General features: G+C 49.8%; 1 protein-coding gene across 2 annotated transcripts in view; it reads left to right on the top strand.

Annotated features, from left to right (window-relative positions):
- PIK3R3 (phosphoinositide-3-kinase regulatory subunit 3) overlaps positions 1-21973 on the top strand; it is a 57257-nt gene that overhangs the window by 12817 nt on the left and 22467 nt on the right. Inside the window, exon 1 of one of the 2 annotated variants that reach the window (XM_072343471.1) lies at positions 13786-14307. The exons of the other annotated variant lie outside the window; for it this stretch is intronic. Within the exon in view, the coding sequence (XP_072199572.1) occupies positions 14202-14307 (106 nt within the window). The 5' untranslated portion in view covers positions 13786-14201. Of the gene's footprint in view, positions 1-13785; positions 14308-21973 lie in introns of those variants that run through there. 2 annotated transcript variants of the gene reach the window in all.

Genomic DNA, 21973 nt, shown 5'->3' with positions numbered 1-21973 from the left:
TAAATACCAGCTCAGCTGAAGGAAGATGACTTCATCTCCTTTTCCTCTCCTGCTGCTATTTATAGGCACTTTAATTTACTCCCCTTTGCTTTATTATCTCTCCAGCAAGCCGTTAGCCCTCAGACAGCAGGATGCCTTTACTCACCATGCAGCAAAGACTTGAGAAAGAAAAAAAACAACACAACAAAAACAAACAAACAAACAAAAAACCCCACACATAGAAAAGCCAAACATGGGGGCAGGAGGCAGGCAAAGCAGAGCATCGGGAGCAGGAGCACCGCCATTCCTTGCCCAAGCTTTGGAGAGAAAATGTGACCACTTCAGTTCCTTTGTGAGAAAAAGCAGGGATGAGGTGTCCCCATTCCAGAGCAGGGTTTGGCAGAGTGCAGCCTGGGAAGTTTCCAAGCCCAGGTCCTGCTTGGGGCTGTGCTGCTGGCAGGGGACAGGGCCAGCTGTCCTGGTCCATGGCAGTCACCCCTTCGTCACTGTCTATGTGTCAGTCCTGCAGCCGCGACACACTGCTCAGTGTGCCAGGAAGGGGAGAGGAGCAATGGGCAGGAAAAGGGATTGGAGTTATAAATACTGTGGGGGCATCTCCTGCTGTCCCTGAGAGTGTGACGGAGTGGTGGCAGGGCAGCAAGCGGATGGCAGCGGGGACGCTTTGCTTTCAGGCGGTATTTTGGGATGCAGCCATGAGCAGCCAGAACTTGGCTTGGGAAATCAGCCTCAAAGTGCCTGTGAGACAGCCAAAAGGAAGGGGGTGAGCCTTCCCCTGGCCAGAGCATCTCCAGGCTGCATTGTCCCTCCACTGCCCCTTCCCATGTTTCAACCCTTGGGGTTGGCGGTGGGGAGTCCCTGAGCAGCAGAGAGTGTTAAAAAAATGGGGAAAACTCATCCTAAAACTGCACGGAGTGGGCAAACAGAGGCAGCTTGTCCCATGTGCAGATGTCTGGTTCTGGCTCCCGTCATCTGAAGATAATACAGTGCAAACAAATTAACTCTGGGGAGGGGGGGGGGGGGGGGAAAGAGAGCAAGAGCCTAGCTAGCAACATGAGATAGGGAGAGCAGCTAAAAATAACAGATCCCCCAAGGCACGGGGAGAAACATGACAAGGATGTGCACACTTGCAATCCCAGAAGGAGCCTCTCGCCTCTCCAGCTGCTCTGGCCCGAGTGAAGATGAGGCAGTGAGAGGGGAAAGCCTCTGGGTTGGCCAAGCCTAAGGGATGGCCAAACCTATGGGATGGCTGAGCCTAGGGGATGACCAAACCATCCCAATGCTTCCCACTAGTGCTGGAGATGGCCCCGTTTCCTACTCAGAGTGTGGGGATGAAGCAAGGGATTTCTGCTCACTACCCTGAGAAGCTGAGCTGGGGGAAGTTGTCAGTGCTGTCATTTTAGTGGCTGAGCTGAGCTGAGGTCTCTGTTAGCACTCCCTCTCCTCCATTTTGTCTCAGATTCTCATGCTGTTCCCACAGTATCCTCACAATGTGGATGGAGCCCGAGCTCTGCCAGCATCCCTAAGGATGCAGCAGAGGATGGGGTATCCCAAGCACGCAGGATACCCTAGGCTGGGAGGCATGCCTGACCCACTTGCTGCATTCTTCAGTCAGATGCCAGTGGGAGATCCCAGTGGTGCTGCCTTCATGGCTAATTTTAGCCTGTGTTTAATTAATGATGGAGTGAGGACAGTAGCAGCAAGAAGGTGAGCCCAGCCCCTACATGCTGCTGGAGGAGAGGAATGGGGGTAATGTGCAGGGACGTGGTGTGCGACAGCAGGACCAGTTACCAGCGGAAGCATCACTCTGCTCAGATTGAAGCCCTTTTCCTCCTCAGCCATGTGGCCAGGGCTGATAAGGGGTCAGGGAAACCCACAGTATTGTGCTGCCAAACAATAATGCTGGGGAGGAAGGGGCTGGGGTGAGGGCTGAGCCCCTCCATGCGCTTGGTGGAAATAATTCCCCGCTTTCTGTCTAATGTTTTGGGATGGCTCAAGCAAGTATCACCCTTCTGGTTTGGGGCTGAGCCCAATGTGATCCTGGTGGTGTCAGCGGGGTGGCAGTGGCTGGTGGCTGCCGGTGACACAGTTATTCTCCAGGCCTGCCCAGCTTTAAAATCTATTAACGTCACTTGGCCGATCGAGCCGGGAGCCGTACAGGCAGCTGAGATGCTGGGGCACAGATCAGATCAGAGCAGGATTTCAATTACAGTAATCAAAGGTGACACAGATAAGGAACCTCTGCTCTATGAAACCACGACAGCTGTCCTCTGGCTCAAACCAGTGTGCATTGAGAGCGGCTCCATCAAAATCACTGAAGTGGTACTCGGGTAAAATTGGATTGCGAATCCATTTTCATCTGGCAAGGTGGAAAACGTTTTCCCTGTGCTCCCTGGGGAAGAAAAGCAGCTTCCTAGAGGAGAACAAACATGGCACAGGGGACATTGCCCCACATCCCTGCAGTACCCCCAGGACAGCTGATGCTGGAGATAACCAGAGGCTCAGGTGCATTGAGCTTGGTGCTCTCCAGGAAGCCCTGGCCATGTTTTGGGGTCACCGAGCAGAAAAATCATAGAATCATAGAATCATAGAATCACAGAATGGGTTGGGTGAGAAGGGAAGTTAAAGCCCCCAAAGTTCCAAGTCCTGCCACGGGCTGGATGCCTCTCTCCTGGATACCTGAGGCTCCATCCAGCCTGGCCTTGGGCACCACCCGGGATGGGGCATTCACAGCTCAATGGTCAGCTGTGCTGGCTTTGATCTGTTAGGTAGGAGTCAACTAGAAACAAAGTTTGGGCCATTCTGGATCTTGGTAAAAGCTGGACTCACAGGTTAGGGCACTGCAGAACACCCAGACCGCCCTGCTAGCTTTTTGGTCCAGTGGCTCAAAGGTCCTCAGTGTTGGCTGCTCAGCTTCTGCTCTCTTGGCCGATTTCTTCCATTTGAAGAAACACTGGGAAGGGATCTGCAGTGGTGGGGGTTTTGGTAATGACCCACCTGGCCAACCCCACTCTGTGTTTAGGGACCAGCCATAACCTTTCATCCTCTGCGCATTTATCAGCACAGCTCTGCACCGCCGCCTCTACCAGCTGTTGCCATAAAAGCATTAAACTGAAACATCTGGAGTGCTTCAGCATGAGAAACCCAAGTGTTCTGGGGTCCAGAACAGCATGGATGATCCAAGACAAATTCCTGAGCCATCAGGCTTGACCTGAGCCCGTTCCTTCCAGCCAGAAGCCTATCCAAGTGGCTCCATCCCTGCTGTTAGTGGAGCATCCAGCTCTGACTTTTCCCTTGCAGAAAGAAATAGAACCCCCCCCCTGTGTATGCAGCACATCCCTCCCTAGAGCTCAAGAGTCCCTTTATTTTAAGAAGGGTGGATGCAGGATAAGGGGTTTTGCTATCCGGATTCCTTCTGGGCACCTCCTGCTTGCCCGTGGCCCCGCAGTGCTGCCTTTCGGCAATTAATCCGGGCATGCTTTACATTAACGAATCTCCCCACTTTAAATTATAAATGGCCCTCGGCATGTGTGCACACAAATGCACGTGTGTGTGTGGAGAATCCTTTAAGGCCATCATTAGCCGTAATTAGCGGGATCTGTCACTCATCTTTGGCAGTTAACGATGAAGCCCCGAGTCACAGGGATCCGGCGGCGGATAAAATAAACACGATTTCAAACAGTTTGGAAATAACAAGCCCTTATTAATCAGACAAGCCCCAAAGGGAAGTGCTTGGAAAAGCAGCAGCATCTCTGCCATCTCCACACATGGAGCTGGGGGTTCTGATACCCCATCCTGCTCCATCCCTAAAATATGGGTTTGGGATGTGCTAAGGCTTGATGATTTTGAGCAGGCAAAATCCACCCAAAAAGTGCTCCTGCACAGGTCTTCTCTGGGTGAAAGGTTTGGAATCTGGCCTTGGATGCATTACAGGAGCACACAGGAGGCAATGGGAGCATCCCCAGGGTCCCACGGCACAAAGTAGAGCAGGATCTGGGGACAGGGCTGGCATGAAGAATGTTTCATAGGGAGCAAGGGGAGCTGGGGAGGTTTTTAGCTGTCACAGCTGCAGCTAAATCACAGCAAATAGGAGGGGAATGGGACACACGAGGCTGGATTATATTACAAAGGAGCAGTCCATCATGGGGTATTTAAAATAATCCGCTTAGATGCACAGTAGCAGATTTGGAGTGCTAAGGGAATTGAAGGCGCTGTGGCTTTGCAAGGCTGGATCAGATCTGGTGAAGATGCCACTTAGGACAGCACATCCTGTCCTGCTTCGCAGCTGCAGGGGACAGGCACATGGCCCCATAGCCCAATGAGGCAGCTACCAGGCCGTGTTCAAGGTGACACTGGTGATGCTGGGATGGGTGACGATATCCCATGGCATTTTCCTGGGATGCACAGAGGATTCGGTCCCTGTATGGGTGATGCTGAGCCCCACACATTCAAGCACAGTGAAATGGTTCTACAGTGGTAATGCCCAGAGGAGAGCTGTACCTGTGCTACTGTGGGATGCCAACCTCATCCATGGGCACCTGTGACTCTGCTGGGACTGGGCATGCCCGGACATGGGTGTCAGGGGGCTACATGGGATTGTCAGTACTTCTCTCTGATTAATGGGGAAGTGGGGAAACAGATGATAATGCTTTTCCCCAGCGTGGGCATGCAAGCCCCATTAGTATACTTAAGGATGGACCGCTGATGTCAAGAGCTGGTGGGTTCTCAGCTGGCATGCAGCACCCCAGCAGATCTATAGGCTCTGAGCATCCCTGTGCTGCTCCTCCAAGTCAAGCTGAAAATTCAGCCCCAGGAAGAGGCATTTCCCAAAAGAGCATCCTTCCAACAGCAGATTTCCATCCAGGGCTCACAGCCCCACACCTCTAGACTGATCTCAGGGTTTCATGAAGACAGACCCTGCAGCACCGCTCTGTCACTCATGATGCCCCAGCCATCATATTGCCTGTCCCTTTGGGCCCAGCACCATGCCCACAAAATCCACGGCCACGTATGATTAGGCTATGGGACCACCTGCTCCTCTCCTTGCCCTTCTCCCATGCCCTCTGTCCCCTCCTCACCCCAGCGCTGTGCTCCTGTGCTGCACTCCTGTGGGTTTAACCACTGTCCCCAGCTCCCCTCGGTATTAATCCAGGGGAGGATTAAGGTTAACAAGCTCCTGGAGCCACCTAGCCCTCGTGCCTGCCCAAGTGGACTGATGTGTCCTGGCCACAGAGAGGGCACGGTGCCCTGAGTATTCCTGCAAGCCCAGGAGATAGGGATGGGGATGGGGTTGAAGATGGTGTTCAGGCTAGGGCTGAGAATGGGGTTGAGGATGAGGATGAAGACAGAGGGGCCTCAGGCTCTCCTCCATTTCTTCTCATCCTCTGGTCTCTAGATAGGTCTGGACTCATGATATCCTCACGGTGCTGCCCACCTCAGCCCCCTACTCCAGACTTGAAACCCAGGGGTATACAACCTGTGGAGATAGGGAGGACAGAGTACTGAGGGTGCTGCTGCCATGGGGCAGGATGGTCCAAGCAGAGCTGCCTCCCTCTTGTGCCCACTCATTGCTAACCCTTTTGGGAACAGGGCTTTTAGAAAGAGCAGAGGTGAAATGTTTTTATAGTCATGTATTTTGCTATTTGTATGTGGGATTCCTGTATGTATCACACCCAGCGTAGCCCCCATCCTCTCATATGTTGTCTCACTGATCAGGGGGGCATGGATATGGCTGCTCCCTGGCATGGTGGGGTAGCAGAGTGCCCTGTTCCTGTTACCAGCCCTTTTCATATCACCAGGAGCTGCCTTCACCTGCCCTGACCCACGAGCCATAATCCCCCTCCTGCTGCACCCGCAGGATGCAGACGGGTTATCTCAGCAGCTGGTCTCAGCTGGGTGAGCTGAGGCCAGCACTGGGCCGGTGGCCAGTGGCTTCAGGATAAGGGATGAGGAATGAGTGGTAACAACCTCTGCTGAGGAACCAGGGTGAGTGAGCTCCTACCTGTGCCAGCCCCAGGCTGCCAGCACTGAGCCCATCCTGTAGAGAAGGGGGCACTGGGCGGGGGGAACACAAACAGCACCCAAATTGGGGAGGAGGGAGAGGAAGAGAGGCTCTGCCCCATCTCTGGGGTCTATAAATAGGCCAAAGGAACCAAAAAATGCTGTCCGAAGCTGTGTCTCCTATAAGAAGCAAAGAAGATGCTGGGATAGTGGCTGAGCTGAGCTTTTAACCAGGCAGATTACACTTAGCAGGAGCATTTACCTCTGCCTCTAATCCGCCTCCACAAAGACTTGCTAACTCCTTCCCGTATTTAACTGGAAGGCTTGAACTCTTCGTGCCGCCTATTGCTCCCTGAGCACCCAATGCCCACTCAGGGGACTTCCTGCAGGAGTGGGCACTTCCCTCATTTTCCCCATGCTTTTGCTTTATGTTTGTGGGTGAACACTTCAGTGATGCTGATGATGAATAGCTCTCTGCTGTCAGCATATTCACAGGTTGGGATTGCTGCTGGCTTGTTATGCTGGTGGCATTTCCACTGGGCTCAGCTGGTGCCAGATGGGACAACCAGTCTCTGGCCCCTGGATGGATGAGGTCCTCCTTTGATAGGCCTTTCTCAAAATGTGAGGTTGGACAATGACACCAGCTGTGACCTGCAAAAGGCAAGGACAGGGGGTGGCCATGGGTCACTCACAGAGTGTCTCTGCCACAAGGCACTGAGGTCCTCTCGTCTGGACTTTGCTGAGCAAAAATCACTGCTGCTCACAACTAAAAAGCAAGAGAAAAGCTCTGTCTCTTTGGCAAGCGAAGGCAGTCTTATATTCAGCTGGATTTCTGTAGGAACAGAAAACATTCGCAGCCGGTGTGGGACAGCGGGGGCAGCAAGGGGCTGCTGCCAGGGACAAGCGTGGGGGCTGGCAGGGTGGCAGGAGCCCAGCACGATGCAAAGCAGGCAGTAATTCTGTGCCAGGTCTGCAGGCTGGGATGGAAAGGAAGCATGAGCCGAGGCAGCAGAGCCAGGGCTGAGATGTCCTCTGGCTTCTGGGAAGCAGTAGCTATGGGAAATGCAGGCTGCCCTAGCCAAGGGAGTTATGAATACTTATCCTATGGGATTGCTGCCATGTTGGTTGAAATGAAGGGCTCCCTGTCCCTGCTCCTAGTGTGGGGCTGAGCAGGGATGCTCACAGGCAGCTCTAAATCCCTCAGGTCCAAATTCTTGGCCAATCACAAGCTCAGGCTGCTCTGTGCTATCCCCACATCACCATCCCTGTCTCCATTCACCATCTCATTCATTGTAACAATGAATTAGTTATTTGGGCAGCTTCTTTCTCCCATCGTTGCTTCCATAGGTTGCAGTCTCCATCAAAGGGGCTGGGGGGATTTCTTCTTACTTGGATGTGAGATCAGTGCCCTGCTGAGGTGCTACCCAAGCTATCTTTTAAGGGCAACAGTAGGTGAGGAACATGCCTGCTCCATCCCTTTTCTTGGATGGGTAACCCCAAGCACTTGGAGATGCCAAGAGCTGGCTCAAAGAAGAGTTCCTCTGAGCCCTTGGGATCATATTTTGCATTTACCTGTCCCTTATCAAAAGGATTTTCTCCCTACCCTACCAGAAAGCACCAAGAGTCCCATGTCATCGGTGCATATGAATCTTGGGGCTGCAGACACCGCTGAGACCCCAACAGCCTTCCCATCCCAAGAGCATCACACTGCAGTAGCCCGGGGTGACAGTGATGTGGTAGTTTCCATTCCCACCAACCCTTCATTTAGGCACTCATAACTCTGTCTAATATGTTTTTCTTTTCCTCACTCCTTTGGGGATGGAATTTTTCTGGCTTTGTGCAAAAATGGTTCTGAAGCACTTTGGGAGTGGAAACCTCCCATTACACTGTTGAAAAATAATATTAATCTTCTCCCTCCTTTTATGAAGAGCTTTCTCCCAAATGGCTGGGGACTGAAGGCAGCACTTGATAAGGAAACAGCCCTTGCTGAAGGGATATTCCCCATCCCTGGAGCTGCTCAAGGATAGGCTGGATAGGCAGCTGATCTGGTGGGACGTGTCCCTGCCCATGGTAGCAGGGGTTGGAATCGGGTGGGCTTTCAGGTCCTTTCCAACACAATATATGTTGGGGCCAGTATCAGTTTCTTTACTTTATCCCACCTAACCTCCAAGAAATTAGAATCATAGAATCACTGAAGCTAGAAAGGTCTTCTGAGATCACCCAGTCCAACCCCCCCCCACCATGCCCACTCACCACGTCCCTCAGTGCCCCATGGTTCCTAACACCTTCAGGGATGGTGACCCCACCACCTCCATGGGCAGCTGTGCCAGAGCATCGCTGCTCTTTCTGAGAAGAATTTTTTCCTAATATCCAACCTGAACTGATGCTCTTCTCTTGGAAACTCGGGATTATTCAACCAAATTATGGTGTCCCATTCTCTGGCTGCCCAATGAAGGCATCACATCCATGCAGTGGTTTATAAGCACTAACCCTACATAGGACTGTTCATTTTACTTCTCTGCTCGGCATTGAGAGGCCATTCTTCCTTGCACTTATTTACTGCTAAACAGAGAAAGCCAGGGAAAACGATCTCCAAAGCAAACAGAGCCATGTTTCCATTTGGGAAAAGTGACAGGGAAAGTGCACGGAGCGAGGAGCAGCACACGATGGATTGCATGCATGTAACTGCAAGGAGAGCAGCAGCCAACAAGCCGCCTGCACTGAATTCCTGGCCTGGATTGATGGCCAGATGGACGGCTTCTCACACCCCCAGGAGTCCCTGCCCTGGGTCTATCCAACAGCAGTGAGAGGTGCTGTGCTGCACCATCTCCAAACATGGGGACCCTGAGGTCCCAGGGGTGGCAGCAGTACAGGGACATCTCTGTGTCCCCAGATTTGCTGTCGCATTCTTCTCTCTAACGCTCCCACTGCGATTAAACGACGTGCTGCTCTGTATATTAAAAGGAGTTACGGCAGGAAGGGATTGGGATTATTCCTCTCCTCCATGAATAAAGTTCTACAGTTCCTCTTAAAATCAGACCTGAGGAATTTACAGAGTGGTTATTGTACATTCCTTGCAAAAATAAAGAAATAAATAAAACTCCGAGGGAGCAATGCCAGTGCATTAAAGTAATGAATAAAGGAAGTGAAAAATATTTTAAATTCCTATACAGTGTTACATTTCAAAAACGTCCTGGTTGCAGAACTGTGAGAGGGTGGCTCTTTTCTCCCTTATTTCTCTGAACTTGTTACCAAGTCTCCTTCCATTTTGCTCACCATTTTCAAGCAAGGCCCTGGCAGGGTGACAGAGATGCGAAGTGTACAAAGGGACCGGAGTGTGGTCCGATCCTTCTGTAACTGGAGCTGCCCGAGGCAAAACCTTTTTTCAAGCCAGTGTAAATGGGAATGGGCTGAAACCCTCCACAGTCGGGCTGCCAGGGCTTTTCTGTAACGGATTGCTCCGTTTAACTCTGTTTGTCGCTGGTGAAATGACAAGAGGAATTAGCGCAGGGGGAGATAGAAGGCGAATGGCAGCTTCACGGCCCTGCAGTGCCATAGCGCAGGGTGTGGGCAGCCCTGCCTCTGTGCAGAAAGACCCCAAGTGCTGGCAGTGTGTGGGGAGAAAGCTTCCCACTGCAGGGCTGGGGGTCCCTGAGCATCATGCGTGGCTGCAGGCTGGCACCGGGTTGGGGACGACCCAAGCGTCCAAGTTGCAATCCTTTTAAACAGGATTTGCATTCTGTGTTGGCGCTGCGGTGGTTTGGTTTACGTAAGAGCTGTGTGTTAGTGCTGGTGTTCTGGGGGAGCCGGGGGGGGAGCACTCGCATGCAGAGATGATGCTTGGGGTGGCTATGAGCACATGAGCGTGTGCTGCTCCGGAGATGGTCGGACACCTCCTCTCCTCTGAAATTTGGCCACGATGATGCCCTGAGGCTAGAGATGTACCTTTCGCTTTTCCCATGAAATTCCAACTCTGGTTTGGCTGAGTTATTAAATAAAAAAAAAGTTTGAAAATGGCCATTTCCCTTCTGCTGCCTGCATTCCTCAGGAAAACTTTGGCAGCCTGTCAGCACAATAACTGAACGTGAACTTTCTGAAGAGCTGGCCCGGCACTGCCTGCCAAAGCAGCACTCCGGCGCGCCGTGTCCTTTCCCTCACCCCCTGCCCACCCCTCGTGCCCCCATCCTGGGCACCCCTCTCCTAACCTACACTGCAGTAATTGATTTTAAAGACCTTGTGCTCTTTTTATTTTACTTTATTAATGTTAAAAGAATGTTGTTTACAATGCAAAGCCAAGTGCTTTTAAGTTAGGAAACGCCTAATGTATGATTTCTTGCAAGTCCAGCTCTGTGCATGCATTGTGCTGCAACCCCTGTGTACGTGAGCCCATTTTTTGGCCCCTTTCATTGCAGCGTGCCCAGCACAAGGAAGGGGATGTAGGCTGCCCAGCCAGCTGTAAATAAGACACTTCCTAACATAGAAGTGTTTCATTTAGATGCTTTTGTAGACCGCATATTATTCTTTAATACAGGTTTTTCATGCGATATATAATTTTCAAACCAAAGCACCCTACTTGGGGATGCTTGCCGAGCTTTTCCTCACCACAGAAATGTGGCCACAGCTGGGGTGGAGCAAGGCAACACTTCTGCAGCCTACAACGGCACAAACCAAAGCTTTAAATCATCGAGGAGGAGGTGCAGTCCCTGTTAGAAGCAAGGGAACGTGGGGAGGGAACCTGCTGTTGCTTCGTCCCGTCACCCCAGCACGGCACAGGGGTTAATACCCTTAATCTGGTGGCAAATGCTTTGCAGTCACTGTGGTATTTCAGGGGCTGGGTCTGTGTAATTGCAGGGGAAGACAAAGTCTGCTCCATCCTGTGTGGGATGCAGCCATCAGTTCAGTAGCTCGCAGATCCCAGTGCTTGCACAGTGCAAGTCTGGTTATGGAATGGAGTATGGTCAAGGCTCTGCTTTGTGCCAGCAAAGCCCTAGCAGGGTCTGAGCTTCTGCTAATAGTAGCAATTGTGTTCAGCTCTCAGGAGTGCTCAGCCCACCCCAAAGTCTCTCATCTTTGAGTGAGTCAGGCTGGCAGCACCGTGGGCTCAGTCCCCTTTCCTCCTGCAGTCCTCCAGCTATAGCAGCCTGTTGTGGCCCACATTCAACTGTTGGAGATCACACTATCGTGGCTCAGTAAAGTGGGAACCAAGTGGTTTGGCACAGATGGCTTCTCTGTGTTTGGTGCCTTCCCGTTCAGGGCAATTCGGCATAGCCTGAAGCACAGGGAAGCGCTCAAAACTTCAACATTCAATCTTGACTTGAAATGCAAACTGTCAGGTCCACTGGAAGGGAGCCATTGACACTGGGATGGCAGATATGTTGGAGGGACAGTGCGCAGCGCTCAGATCTTACTTTCAGTCTTGCTTTGCAATGCAGACCTCATGGAAAAGACCGGTATTGCGTTATTTTGGTCTTTGGACACAGCTTTTCCAGATGTGGGGTGACCTATTGTTCAGCCAGAGCACCTCTGTGTGCTCAGAACTCCATCTTGCTCATTCACTCCAAAGGCACCGTTGTGATGTGACACCCGTGTGTCCCTCTGTCCCAGCACGCACACAGCCACTTGCCCCCAGTGCTGGGAAAGGGAGAGCCCCATGTGTCTGCCTTTGGTGCCAAGCAATCCTGGATATATTATAAGCTCAGTTTTGAGAAATAAAAGCACATTAATATTCTGTTCTCTCAAGGCATTATCCTACTGTTTACCATTACACGCAATCCTATGCCTTAAATTGCGTCTTTGATTAAAGCAGCAATGAGAGAAACCAGTGCTAATAACAAAATGTATTCTGCTTTAAATCACTAAAGTGAAAACATCAATAAGCTGTAACCATCAGTGCCGCCATGAAAATGAAGGCAACCATCATGGGAAACGGCAAGAATGAAATCCACTTTGCCAGCATAAAAGCCAAGTAATTAGGTCTTATGTGGGTGGAACTCATAACGAGGTGCAGGAAGGGGGGTGGGGGAACAAATTTCAGCCTCGTCCTCCCTCGTCCCCAAGAGCTACTTTCCAAAGTTCGGGGGTGGCAGTGGGGCCAGCAGCCCCTCAGCTCAGATGGGACTGCAGCAACACAACCCCACCTCCACCTGCACCCTCAGGCTTCCTGCACCCACTGCAGCATCACTAGGGGGAAAGGAGGCTGTTGACAGGAGGGCACCTCACTCGGAGCGAGCTCGAGATGCTGTCTTGCATTAGCACGAGCATTTAATTTAAAAACGAGAAGAAGGAATGCTATCTGCTTATCGCAGATTAATCAGCGTCTGGACGGGGATATTAAATTAATCTATCTGCAGAGGGCTGCGTGAGCCTCAGCGCTGAACGGCCCCTCCAGGAGCTGCCGTGGGAGCAGCGCTGAAGCCGTGGGCAAACCACGGCAGGCCGTGCACAGCCCCGGGCTGGGTGCCACGCCAGGCTCGGCCCCACTTGGCTTTGGGAGCCCAGCAGGGGCTGCGTGCGCTCTGGGTATCGCTAATAACCCAACTGTCTACGTTGATAGCGCAAGGAGAGCACAGAAGCTCGGTGCTTTTTGAGGCTTTTTCCGCCTCCGGTGCGCGGCTCTCCCTGCGGAAGGGCCTTCCCCCCATTCCGGAGGGGCTCTCGCTCTGCCGCTCCTTAGGCCGCTTCGGGCCCAGGCCGAGATGGCCACCTTCGCGCCCCCCGTAGCGCTGCGCCCGATCTTTTTGATGCTGGGGGGCACCGGGGGCACCTCATCGGCCCTCAGACACTGCTGCGTCCCACACCGGCACCCCGGCCGGCCCGCGGGGCTCAGCCCCTCAGCGAGGAGCGCAGCGCAGCCTCTCCCGCACCCCCTCATCCCTTCACCCCCTCTCCCCCTCGGCGCTCGCCTCCCTTTGTCCCGCTTAGTAACCGGGGCTGCCGGCCAACCACCATCGAGCCGGCCGGCTTCGCCTCCATCCGATTGGGCGAACCGCTCGGAGCTCTCCACCAATCCCGGCGCTCGCAGCTCTCTCAGACAAAGGCAGCAGCTCCGGCAACTGGGCTCTGCTCCCCCCGCCCCTCGCGCATGCTCCGTGCCGGCAGCCCCTTGGCGACAGGCCAGCCGCGGGATGCACCACTCGCCCTCGTCCCCTCAGAAGAGGGGGCACCGCTGTGAGAAGAGGGCTGAAAAAGCGGCCGGAAAGGCAACGGAGAGCCGGTAAAAAAAAGCTTATAAAGTGAAGAGACGTTGTAAATGTTCTTTGGAAAGCTCGCTTTCGGGTGTGTTCTGACGGAGTAAAGGCAGCCACTCGCCCTTTTTATTGGCTTCTTCCCCCCACCCCCCCCTCCGCTCTGCTGTGGTACCACCCGCTCCCCGACGCACTTATAAAGCCTCCCTGAGGCCCCGCCCCCTCGCCCCACCCGCGCGGCGCCGTGGGGGGGGCGTGGCCTCGCGCTCGGCAAGAGGCGGTTGGCGACGGTTGGGCCCCACAGAGCCTCTTAAAATGAAACCTAGCGGGGCCGGCGGCGGCGCGCAGAGCGAGGGGCCGCCAGCAGCAGGAGGAGCAGCGGCAGCAGCACCCGCCGCAGCAGCAACAGCCTTTCGGAGCCGCCGGCTGAGTCAGGCCGGGCTGCACGCAGGGCACGGCGGGCACCGCCGCGGGCTGCACGCCCAGCGCTGAGCTCGGTGCCGAGCGCTGCCCGCCCGGCTTCGGCTGCCGGTATTGTTCCCGCAGCCCCCTCCTTTCTGCTCGGCTCGGGGCTCCATCCGCCAGCGGAGTCGCCTCCTCCCGAGCAGCCGCTGTTGCCCCCCTTTTGTGCGGGGTTTTTGTCTTGCTGTCCGCCAGGTGTTTTGAGAAATACCCCGAAAATGGCGATTTTTAGAGAGAATTCAGGAAAGTGGCTTTTCTGTGGAAAGGTGTCTTTTTAAACAAGCAGCGAGAAGCGCTTTATATATATTATATATATTACCTATATCTATCCGTATCTCTACCTGTCTGAGGTCCTGCAGGGCAGCCCTTTTTTTTTTAATTAACTTTAATTTAGCGATTTATTATATATTTTTTTTAGCTTTAATTGTTGTTTTTTTATAGCCGAAGCGTTATTTTAGAGCAGGTGGGTTATTCTCGGAAGCTTTTTTTCCCCACCTTTTATTATTATTTTAAAATAATTAACTGCAAAGAAAGCCCCGCTGCCGCCCGCCCTCCGCGATGTACAACACGGTGTGGGATATGGACCGCGATGACACGGACTGGAGGGAGGTGATGATGCCCTATTCCACTGAGCTCATCTTTTACATTGAGATGGACCCTCCAGGTACGGGGCTGAGCGGGTGCCGCCTCCCGGCTCTGGGTACACGCGGGGAGCGGGAGGGCTGGATGTAAATTGGGGTAGAAGTGGTTTGGAAGTTCGCAGTGATGAGAGCCCGCTGTCTGTGAGTGCCCCAGTGCCGGGATTGGGGTGTGGGCTGCCGTGTGTGGGGAGGTGGGAGAGCTGCGTTCAGCTCCTGAGCTGCTTTTTGTTAAGAAAACCACCTTTTATTGGAAACCGTATATCTGAGCTGCGTGCGTTGCTAGAGCGGCGCTTTTATTAGCCTCTTCACCTGTGTGCCTTTATGTGCCCGTAACACTTTGATGGGGGTGATTTACCAAGCTCCATTCACTTTCAGTTGAATAGTTTTTACGTTTTTAGAGACCCTTTTTCTCTCTCCAGCACGGACAGATTCAGTGTGTGTTGTTTCTGGGTTCCGTCCTTGTGGCCGGGAAGGCTTGCAAATAGGTTGGAAGACTTTCCTTGAGGCAACGTTATTTTCACAACTCTTTCTAAGCTCATTCAAAAGGCTTCAGTGCAACTTTTTTTTTCATTGCTTGCCAGCAATGAATGCGGAGAAATGCATCGTCTTCTTCTTGCCTGAAGTTTTTAGTTGGGGTGGAAAGTTTCTGCCAGAGGAAGGTTTACAAGTGCGAGGAGAACAGGCTGGTTCTGCCTTTGGTAATGAATTAAAATACGCATATGTGGGTGGTGAGGGGGGACCATCTCTGTGCCTCAAGGAGTGTGAGTGGCTGCGAGCAGGAAGGTAACTGAAGAGTCTCTGTGTTCTTAGCTCTCTCATCTGATGTTAAGAATGTATGGCAAAACAGGCATCAGAAATCCCAAATAAGAGCTTGTAAAGTAGAGCGATCTGCATAGCGTGCACCATCAGAGCTTCAAAACATACTTTATAACCCGTGCTTGAATTGTGGCGTCTATCTCCAACGTATCCAGCCTGCTTCAGCCCAGAGAGCTCTTTTTCTCCATAGGTATGTGGGTGCTTGAATCAGAAGGGGAAGGATCAGTTCTTTGGATCTCCGGACCTGCAGTCATTTCCTCTGCTAACTCTGACGCTTTAAAAATTGGACAGATCTCTCAGTGCTGGCCACTGCTCATTAAATTCTTGCATAGCTGACACTACCTATTTTTAGATGCTTCTCCTGAAAGCGTGAAGTTCAGTCAAATCCTTTTGCTCGCTTCTATGAATTTCAAAGGCTATCTTGGTATTTCTTTTGTAAGAGTTTGTAACTGTTTGCACGGTTAATGCTTGTTTCTAGAAGAAAAAAGAGTTCAGTTGTAGGTGACTTCCAACAATTGGGGTTGGGATTTTTTAATTAAAGAAAGGGGGGGAAACAAGCGTGGTGTGAGGAGGCTGCTGTAAGGGGCTGACGTGACTGAACTGGACAGAAAGCACTTGTCAGTATTCCTGTGGAAGCTGCCGTGCAGGCTGGGAAAGGTGAAAGGCAGAAACGGTGCTTCTGTCATTAATAATGCCAATATTTGTATTGTTGTTGGGGATTGAGACTCTGCACGTTCCAAACAGCGGCTCGTGAAGGGACGCAGCGTTACGTGCAGATCCCCTGAAGTGTTCAGTAACTCTGTACTTTTAAATGAGATGAGTCGGAGCTGGAAATGATGCTTGGGATGGTCCCCGTGTGCATGTCCTGATTTGGTACAAGTGTAACTTTTAAATTGCAGAGGGAGGGAAGGAGAGTGTGGCCTCCTCCAGAGGTGAGGTGGAAAAGCATTCTCTGGTCTGAGCTGATAGGTCATCTCTAAGGGGAACGTGGAGGAATTTATTTGGAGGACTCAGACACTGCATACCTTGGGATAAAGTCACTGTGTTTGCACCCAGTAACAACCACAGCTCCATTTGGCCCACCTCCAAGAAAAATTGGTGAAGGTTTTCAGTATAGAATTCCCCCGCGCAGTGACTGGGGCTCCTGAGCAGCTGAACGGCAGCAATATATTTTCTCAACAGCACACAAACTAACAATATGCAGTGAATTACCTGCTGCCAAAGGAAGGCAGTGTGTTCTTTTGTTCACAGAACTTGCATGAAGAGTTCCCCAGCTGGTCTTTATGCTGCAATACTGGGCATTTACTGATGCCAGGAGCCAAATGTCTCAAATCATGCATGACTGCTCGTGATTACGTTTTAGTATCTCAGCTGCAGGCAGAAGACAAAAGCAAGGTGAGCCTAATGTGCGGTGTCACCTGTAACCTCTAAGTCAAGGATGGGGATACTGTTTCTTGTTAAGAGCCAGTCGGCCTTTAATTTATCTTGGCAGGCTGTCTGAGTACCCACCTTAGTGTTGCACAATAATAATGCAGAAATTAAACCCCATGATAGCAGGCAGAGTGGAGTCGTTCCTGTCAGACCTCAGTGCACCTGCAGCAGCTTATCAGCTTGCTCCTGCTTTCCATCAGATGTTGGAGGTGTAAATAGATGCTCAGAGCAAGTCCTGAAGCATGGTTGCTCAAAGGCTTGCTCAGAAGTTTAAATGTGATCAAGTTGATACTTCTCCTGCACAGGAGTTTTCTCCAGCTCCAGCAAATATGGGGTCAGGCAGCAAATGTGTGCTGTTGACTCCAGCAGGCAGCTCAGCACCATGTAGCTGCTCCCTTGCTCTCCTCACATGAGATTAGGGGTGGACCTGCTCCTCTGAAGCTTTACCATGTGCTACAGATGTACCTACTGTTTTGTGGGTTTACCCACAGTTGCTTTGAGGTGTCTCAGCATTGCCTTATCCACAAAGATGCATTAAGGTGTACATTTTCCTGCTTGGCCTTGTCTGCAGCCGCAGTCCTTTTGACTTGAGTTTCCATTGGCATTCCAGCCTGCCCTGAACAGCAGCAGTGCCCTGGCCATCTGTCAGCCCAGGTGCATGGCCATTGCTGATATGAAAATGTTCGCAGGCATAGCAGAGTAAAATGGTAAAAACTATAGGAAAAACAATAAGCAGCCACTAACAAGGACTGCAGTCCAGTATACTGTAAGATAGGCAAGCCCTGCAGCAAGTGCCAGTTAATAGCTAAGTAGATATAACATCTGTAATTTCAGTCTAGCATTCTCCAATCAAATTTATTGTTATATGGAACCCTTTGAGCCCCGTGTTGGGTGACAAAAAGGGATGTTATGGATTGACCATGGCTGGCAGCTCAGCATCACACAGCTGTTCTCTCTCTCTCCCTCCAAAAGCTGTGCATGCTAGCAAAGCAAAACAGGGGATTCACAAAATCAGAGGATACCGTGAGTTGAAAAAGACCCATAAGGATTATTGAGTCCAACTCCAAACTCCACAGAGAAAAAACTGAGAGTTAAACAACGTATCTGGGATCATTGTCCGAGTGCTTCTTGAACACTGCCAGTCTTGGGGCTGTGACCACTTCCCTGGGGAGTTTCCAGTTCTGAACTGCCCTGTTGGTCAACGGGTAGCAAATCATTCACTGTTTCCCATTGGCAGGCAGATGGACAGCCATTTCCAGGAAGGCAGGGCTCCATTGCAAATAACTCTTACCGAGGAAGGCAAATGCAGTAACTCTGAATGTCCTCCCGGCCTTTATTGCTGAGTGCAGTGTCACGTGGCATGGAATATCTGTTTGGCCAACTGTCTGGGCTGTGCCCCATCCTGGCTTCTTGTGCATCCCAGCCTCATAGCTATGAAGGCAGCGTGAGAAACAGGAAAGACCTTGATGCTGTTGAAGTGCTGCTCAGCAACAGCTAGCACAGAAGGGTGTTATCAGCACTATTTTTCATCACAAGTCCAAAACAGAGCACCATATGAGCTACTATGAAAAAGAAGCAATGAAAGTAGAGAATAAAAAGTAAAAGCCAAGGTCTCTACAGATTTCTGGCTTTCAGTCTGTCTCAGGCACAGGAGTGGGACTGCAGATGCAGTCCTCCCTCCTTACAAAACACTCCTTAGAGCAGTACAGCTAATATAGTAGCTAAAGCAAGTGACAGCCAGCAGGGTGACTGCTGCTTCCTTTGAAGTACTTGATACTTTCTTCTTCTTGCTTGTCTTTTGGCATAATAAATGGTATCACTGTTATACGGTAGTAGCTGTAGGTAGCAAATAATGCCAGGTGCAACTAAATAATTTTCAGTATCTACTAAGAAAACTAGAACCATAAATTGCAAATAGCTAATGTAGCTTCTGAACTTTCTGTCAGGATTGCTATAAAATAATATAGCCATAACAGCACAATGCACTGGCATTAGAAAACAGTGTCTGTGGTTCATTTGTGTTTGTTCCTGCTACAGGACGTGTCTGAAAAGACAAGAAAATAGGTTGTTAGATTGAGCTTAGATTTTTTGGTGACATCTCTTCAGATCTGCAAAGGGTATTTACTGCCAGATGTCCAGGTTTTGAACAGAGAATTGACTGCAGAGTTAGCAGAGTACCAAAACCATAACTACTTATGCTTTACCTCACTTCCAATTAGTAGGACTGAATTGTGCCTTTTCCTCTGTAGATCTGGGATATATTATCAGTTGTGTTGATGATAAAAATGTGTGATCACTGAATGCATTTTATCCCAGTTGGATGAAAATCAGTGAGAGTGTTCTGCTGGGATTTCAGATACAGATGTCAGCAAAGATATTTGGCTCAACGATGAATTAGAGGTTAGTTTCACTCGTGTGGATTATGAAGAAAGTCACAAGTTTAAAGTTGGCTTACTAGTGTAGAATGGGCTCTGCTCATGGGCAGGTAACAGAAGAAGTGTCGTGAAGCTGTGTAAAAGCTGCCTTTTGAAGGCTGTTGGGCCAAGTATGGCTGGCTGTGTTCATAACTTGACTCAACCAACTTTTCCAAGAATATTACTTTTCCTTGTCTCCTGTTAAACCACCTGTATCGATTTTCTTATTACAACATCTCTTAATAATGAAGATAGAGAAGGGGAAAGTATTATCTACAGACTGCTTAGGTTCCTCTGTTTTACTAAAGCAGCTCTGCCCTTGTATGAGTGAGACAAGTATCCAAGAGAGAACATGTATTTACTCATTATAGTTTCTATTTTCTTCTCATATACAGTTTGACAACCCTTGTTTTAGGGGAGTGATACTATAATTGTAACTTGGAAAACATAGGATTCTGATCTGAAGGGCAGTGTTTACTTGGATACCAGTAGCACTGTATCATTATCAATGTTATTGTGGAAACTGAATGTGGCTTCTCAAGTTGGGTTTGTGGTATACAGTAGCCAGATGTAGGTGAACGCTGCATGTCTATGCCTGACTGGTTTTCCAGTGGGAGAACAGATGCAGATTTTAATAGCATTGTCAGTATTGTCCTTCAGCTTATCTGAGCTGACTCCAGAAGCTTATCAAAGAAAAATTCTGCTCTTACACATCTTAAAAAATGGGAGTAGTTGTACCAGTACGTGTCATCAACAGCACGGCACTGCAGCAGCTGCGGCTTCATTACAAATTGGAGGTTTGCTGGAAGTCCAGTTTCCAAAATACAGGTGCTGGGGGATGAGAGTTTCTTTATTGCATAAAGGAAGTTTGTGCAGACTGAGCTTAGGGTAGAGGAGGTAAGAAATACAGTTCCATCACTTACAGTCCTGTAGATCCTGGAAAAAGGCTTGAAACAGAGTCTCATCTCCTGTACAGAACATGACATAAAATGCACGTATTCCATTTCTGTTATACTTAGATTTCTCTACCAGCCTTTTTGCTTAATAACTGCAGTTAGCATTTTTAATTTCTAAACTTCCAATTGCATTTTCAGGCTTGCTTTTACATTCCTCGTGCATGGTTTTCATTTTGATGGCTCTAACTGTTAAAGAATATCACTCATCAGCTTTCAATTAAATACACGAATGCAAAAAATAGCATCATTAATATAAAGTAAAACGATACTTTGCTTGAGATGGGAGGGCCTGCTTTAAAAGGCTCACATTTATCTGTAGGCTTCCAGATAGTGTACAAATAGTTGGAGAGGGGAAGGTTACTGAAGGTCTGACTTCACGTTCTGAAAAGGTGTGTGCTTATGCAAAGTAAAACATAGAAGAAGCCATGCTTGTTTGTAATCAGAGCCTGTTCTTATCCCAGCAAATGCTATTTCTGCATTGCTCTGAACAGTTCTGTATCTCATTATGAAACCTAACAGGAGTTAATTGCCATGGTGCTTCCTACTAACTCACCTGCTTAAAAGAAGAAGATTCTTGGAGTTTCCTTTGGGGAATATCATTTTTCCAAGCAGCAGAGTTGACTTCTGTCTTCACCATTGCCTGTGTGATATCTTACTCCAGAATGAAGCTATTCAGGCTTATCTTTGCTCTACAGCTTGGGAAAACTGAGAGGCATAGCTGGTCGTACACATCTGCGCCCGTTACTGAGAGCAGTTGGGTGCCTTACATCATCTCACGCTGATTGTTTAGTGAGTCACTTTTTGGGCAGAGAGCTGGAGAACGCTGGAAACTGCAGCATAAAGAAAACTTTTATCAGCATTTCCCCATATATTTTAATGGTTAGGTTTTATTATCATCAAAAAGACTGTTAGACTGTAGTAACAGGTTGCCCTAAAACTTGGGCTTCCATGGAAGCAATTGGTGCATTCTAGCTGGGTTTTTTGGAAACTTGCTTTTATAAAGTAGGTTGGTGAGTGAAGCTTAAAGAGCAGACTCTGCTTGCGTACTAAATGCCCCTATGGAAATGAGTCAGGTTTTCTTTTTTCTTCTGCTTTTTTATCTCATTCCTTGCGACATTGTGCACAATAGCTAAGTAAGCAAGAACTCTTTTCTGTGCATAATCTGAACTGCAGTATGTGAGCTGGTGATGAGTCCCCTCACAATGTATGTGGATGTTACCTCCTCAGAAGACATTGTTTGAATTGGCCTTCATCCTTGCTGTGTCCTCCACTCAAAAGACAAGGTCTCGCAGTGTTTTAGTGAATATATCCCAGTGGTTTAAGTGATTCTAGTGTATTTCTGAAGAGAAGTAGCTGCACCCAGGGAGTTTTAGGAAAAATTCGTATAGTTCAAAGAAAGCAAGGAGCAAGTGGTGCCTCTTCCAACAGGCCCCCAGCTGCCTTGCTGGATGTCCACCAGCTGCCTCGTGAACCCTGATGCCAAAGCATAATGTGTTCTGAAGCTTTCCTGTGTCTGAACAGAATCCCAGTTCTTCTCTGGCTTCGAGTCCAGCCGCACATTCTAGATGGCTACCTTCCATCCAGCTATCTTTTTGTAAGAGGAGACAGAATACTTCACATGCTTCAGCCTGTGGCTGCTTCCAACATTCATCCAGATTTCATGAACTGAAAAAATGTTATTTTAATGATAGTTCATATATATATGTTACTGTTTCTAAAGGCAGATAATCCTTAAAACTGACACCTGGTTGTGTAGGAAAGGCTTAAAAAACATCATGTTTCTCAGCACAAAAATTGTGTGGGTTTGGACAAATCAAAAGCATCAGTTTGTGTTCCCTTCAACTGTTTGTTCTTCCACTGTAAAATAACTTCAGTTTTGCATTGGCATCACTGTGGGACTCCTGTACTTCAGGTCGGATTTCTCTTCCAAAGCATAAACCTCCTGTTCCCTTCTTGTAGCTACCACCCATGGTTACTTTCCACAGCTTCCTCATGAAAGAAAAAATCTACAGGAGCTGGACTTGTTTTTTAATGCTTATTTTCCACAGCATTATCCTGTGCTTCAGCCTCTA

The sequence above is a fragment of the Excalfactoria chinensis genome, chromosome 8, assembly GCF_039878825.1.
Source record: "Excalfactoria chinensis isolate bCotChi1 chromosome 8, bCotChi1.hap2, whole genome shotgun sequence".
Lineage (NCBI taxonomy): Eukaryota > Metazoa > Chordata > Aves > Galliformes > Phasianidae > Excalfactoria > Excalfactoria chinensis.
Note: the sequence above shows the minus strand (reverse complement) of the source record. Positions and strands in the feature narration are given on the sequence as shown.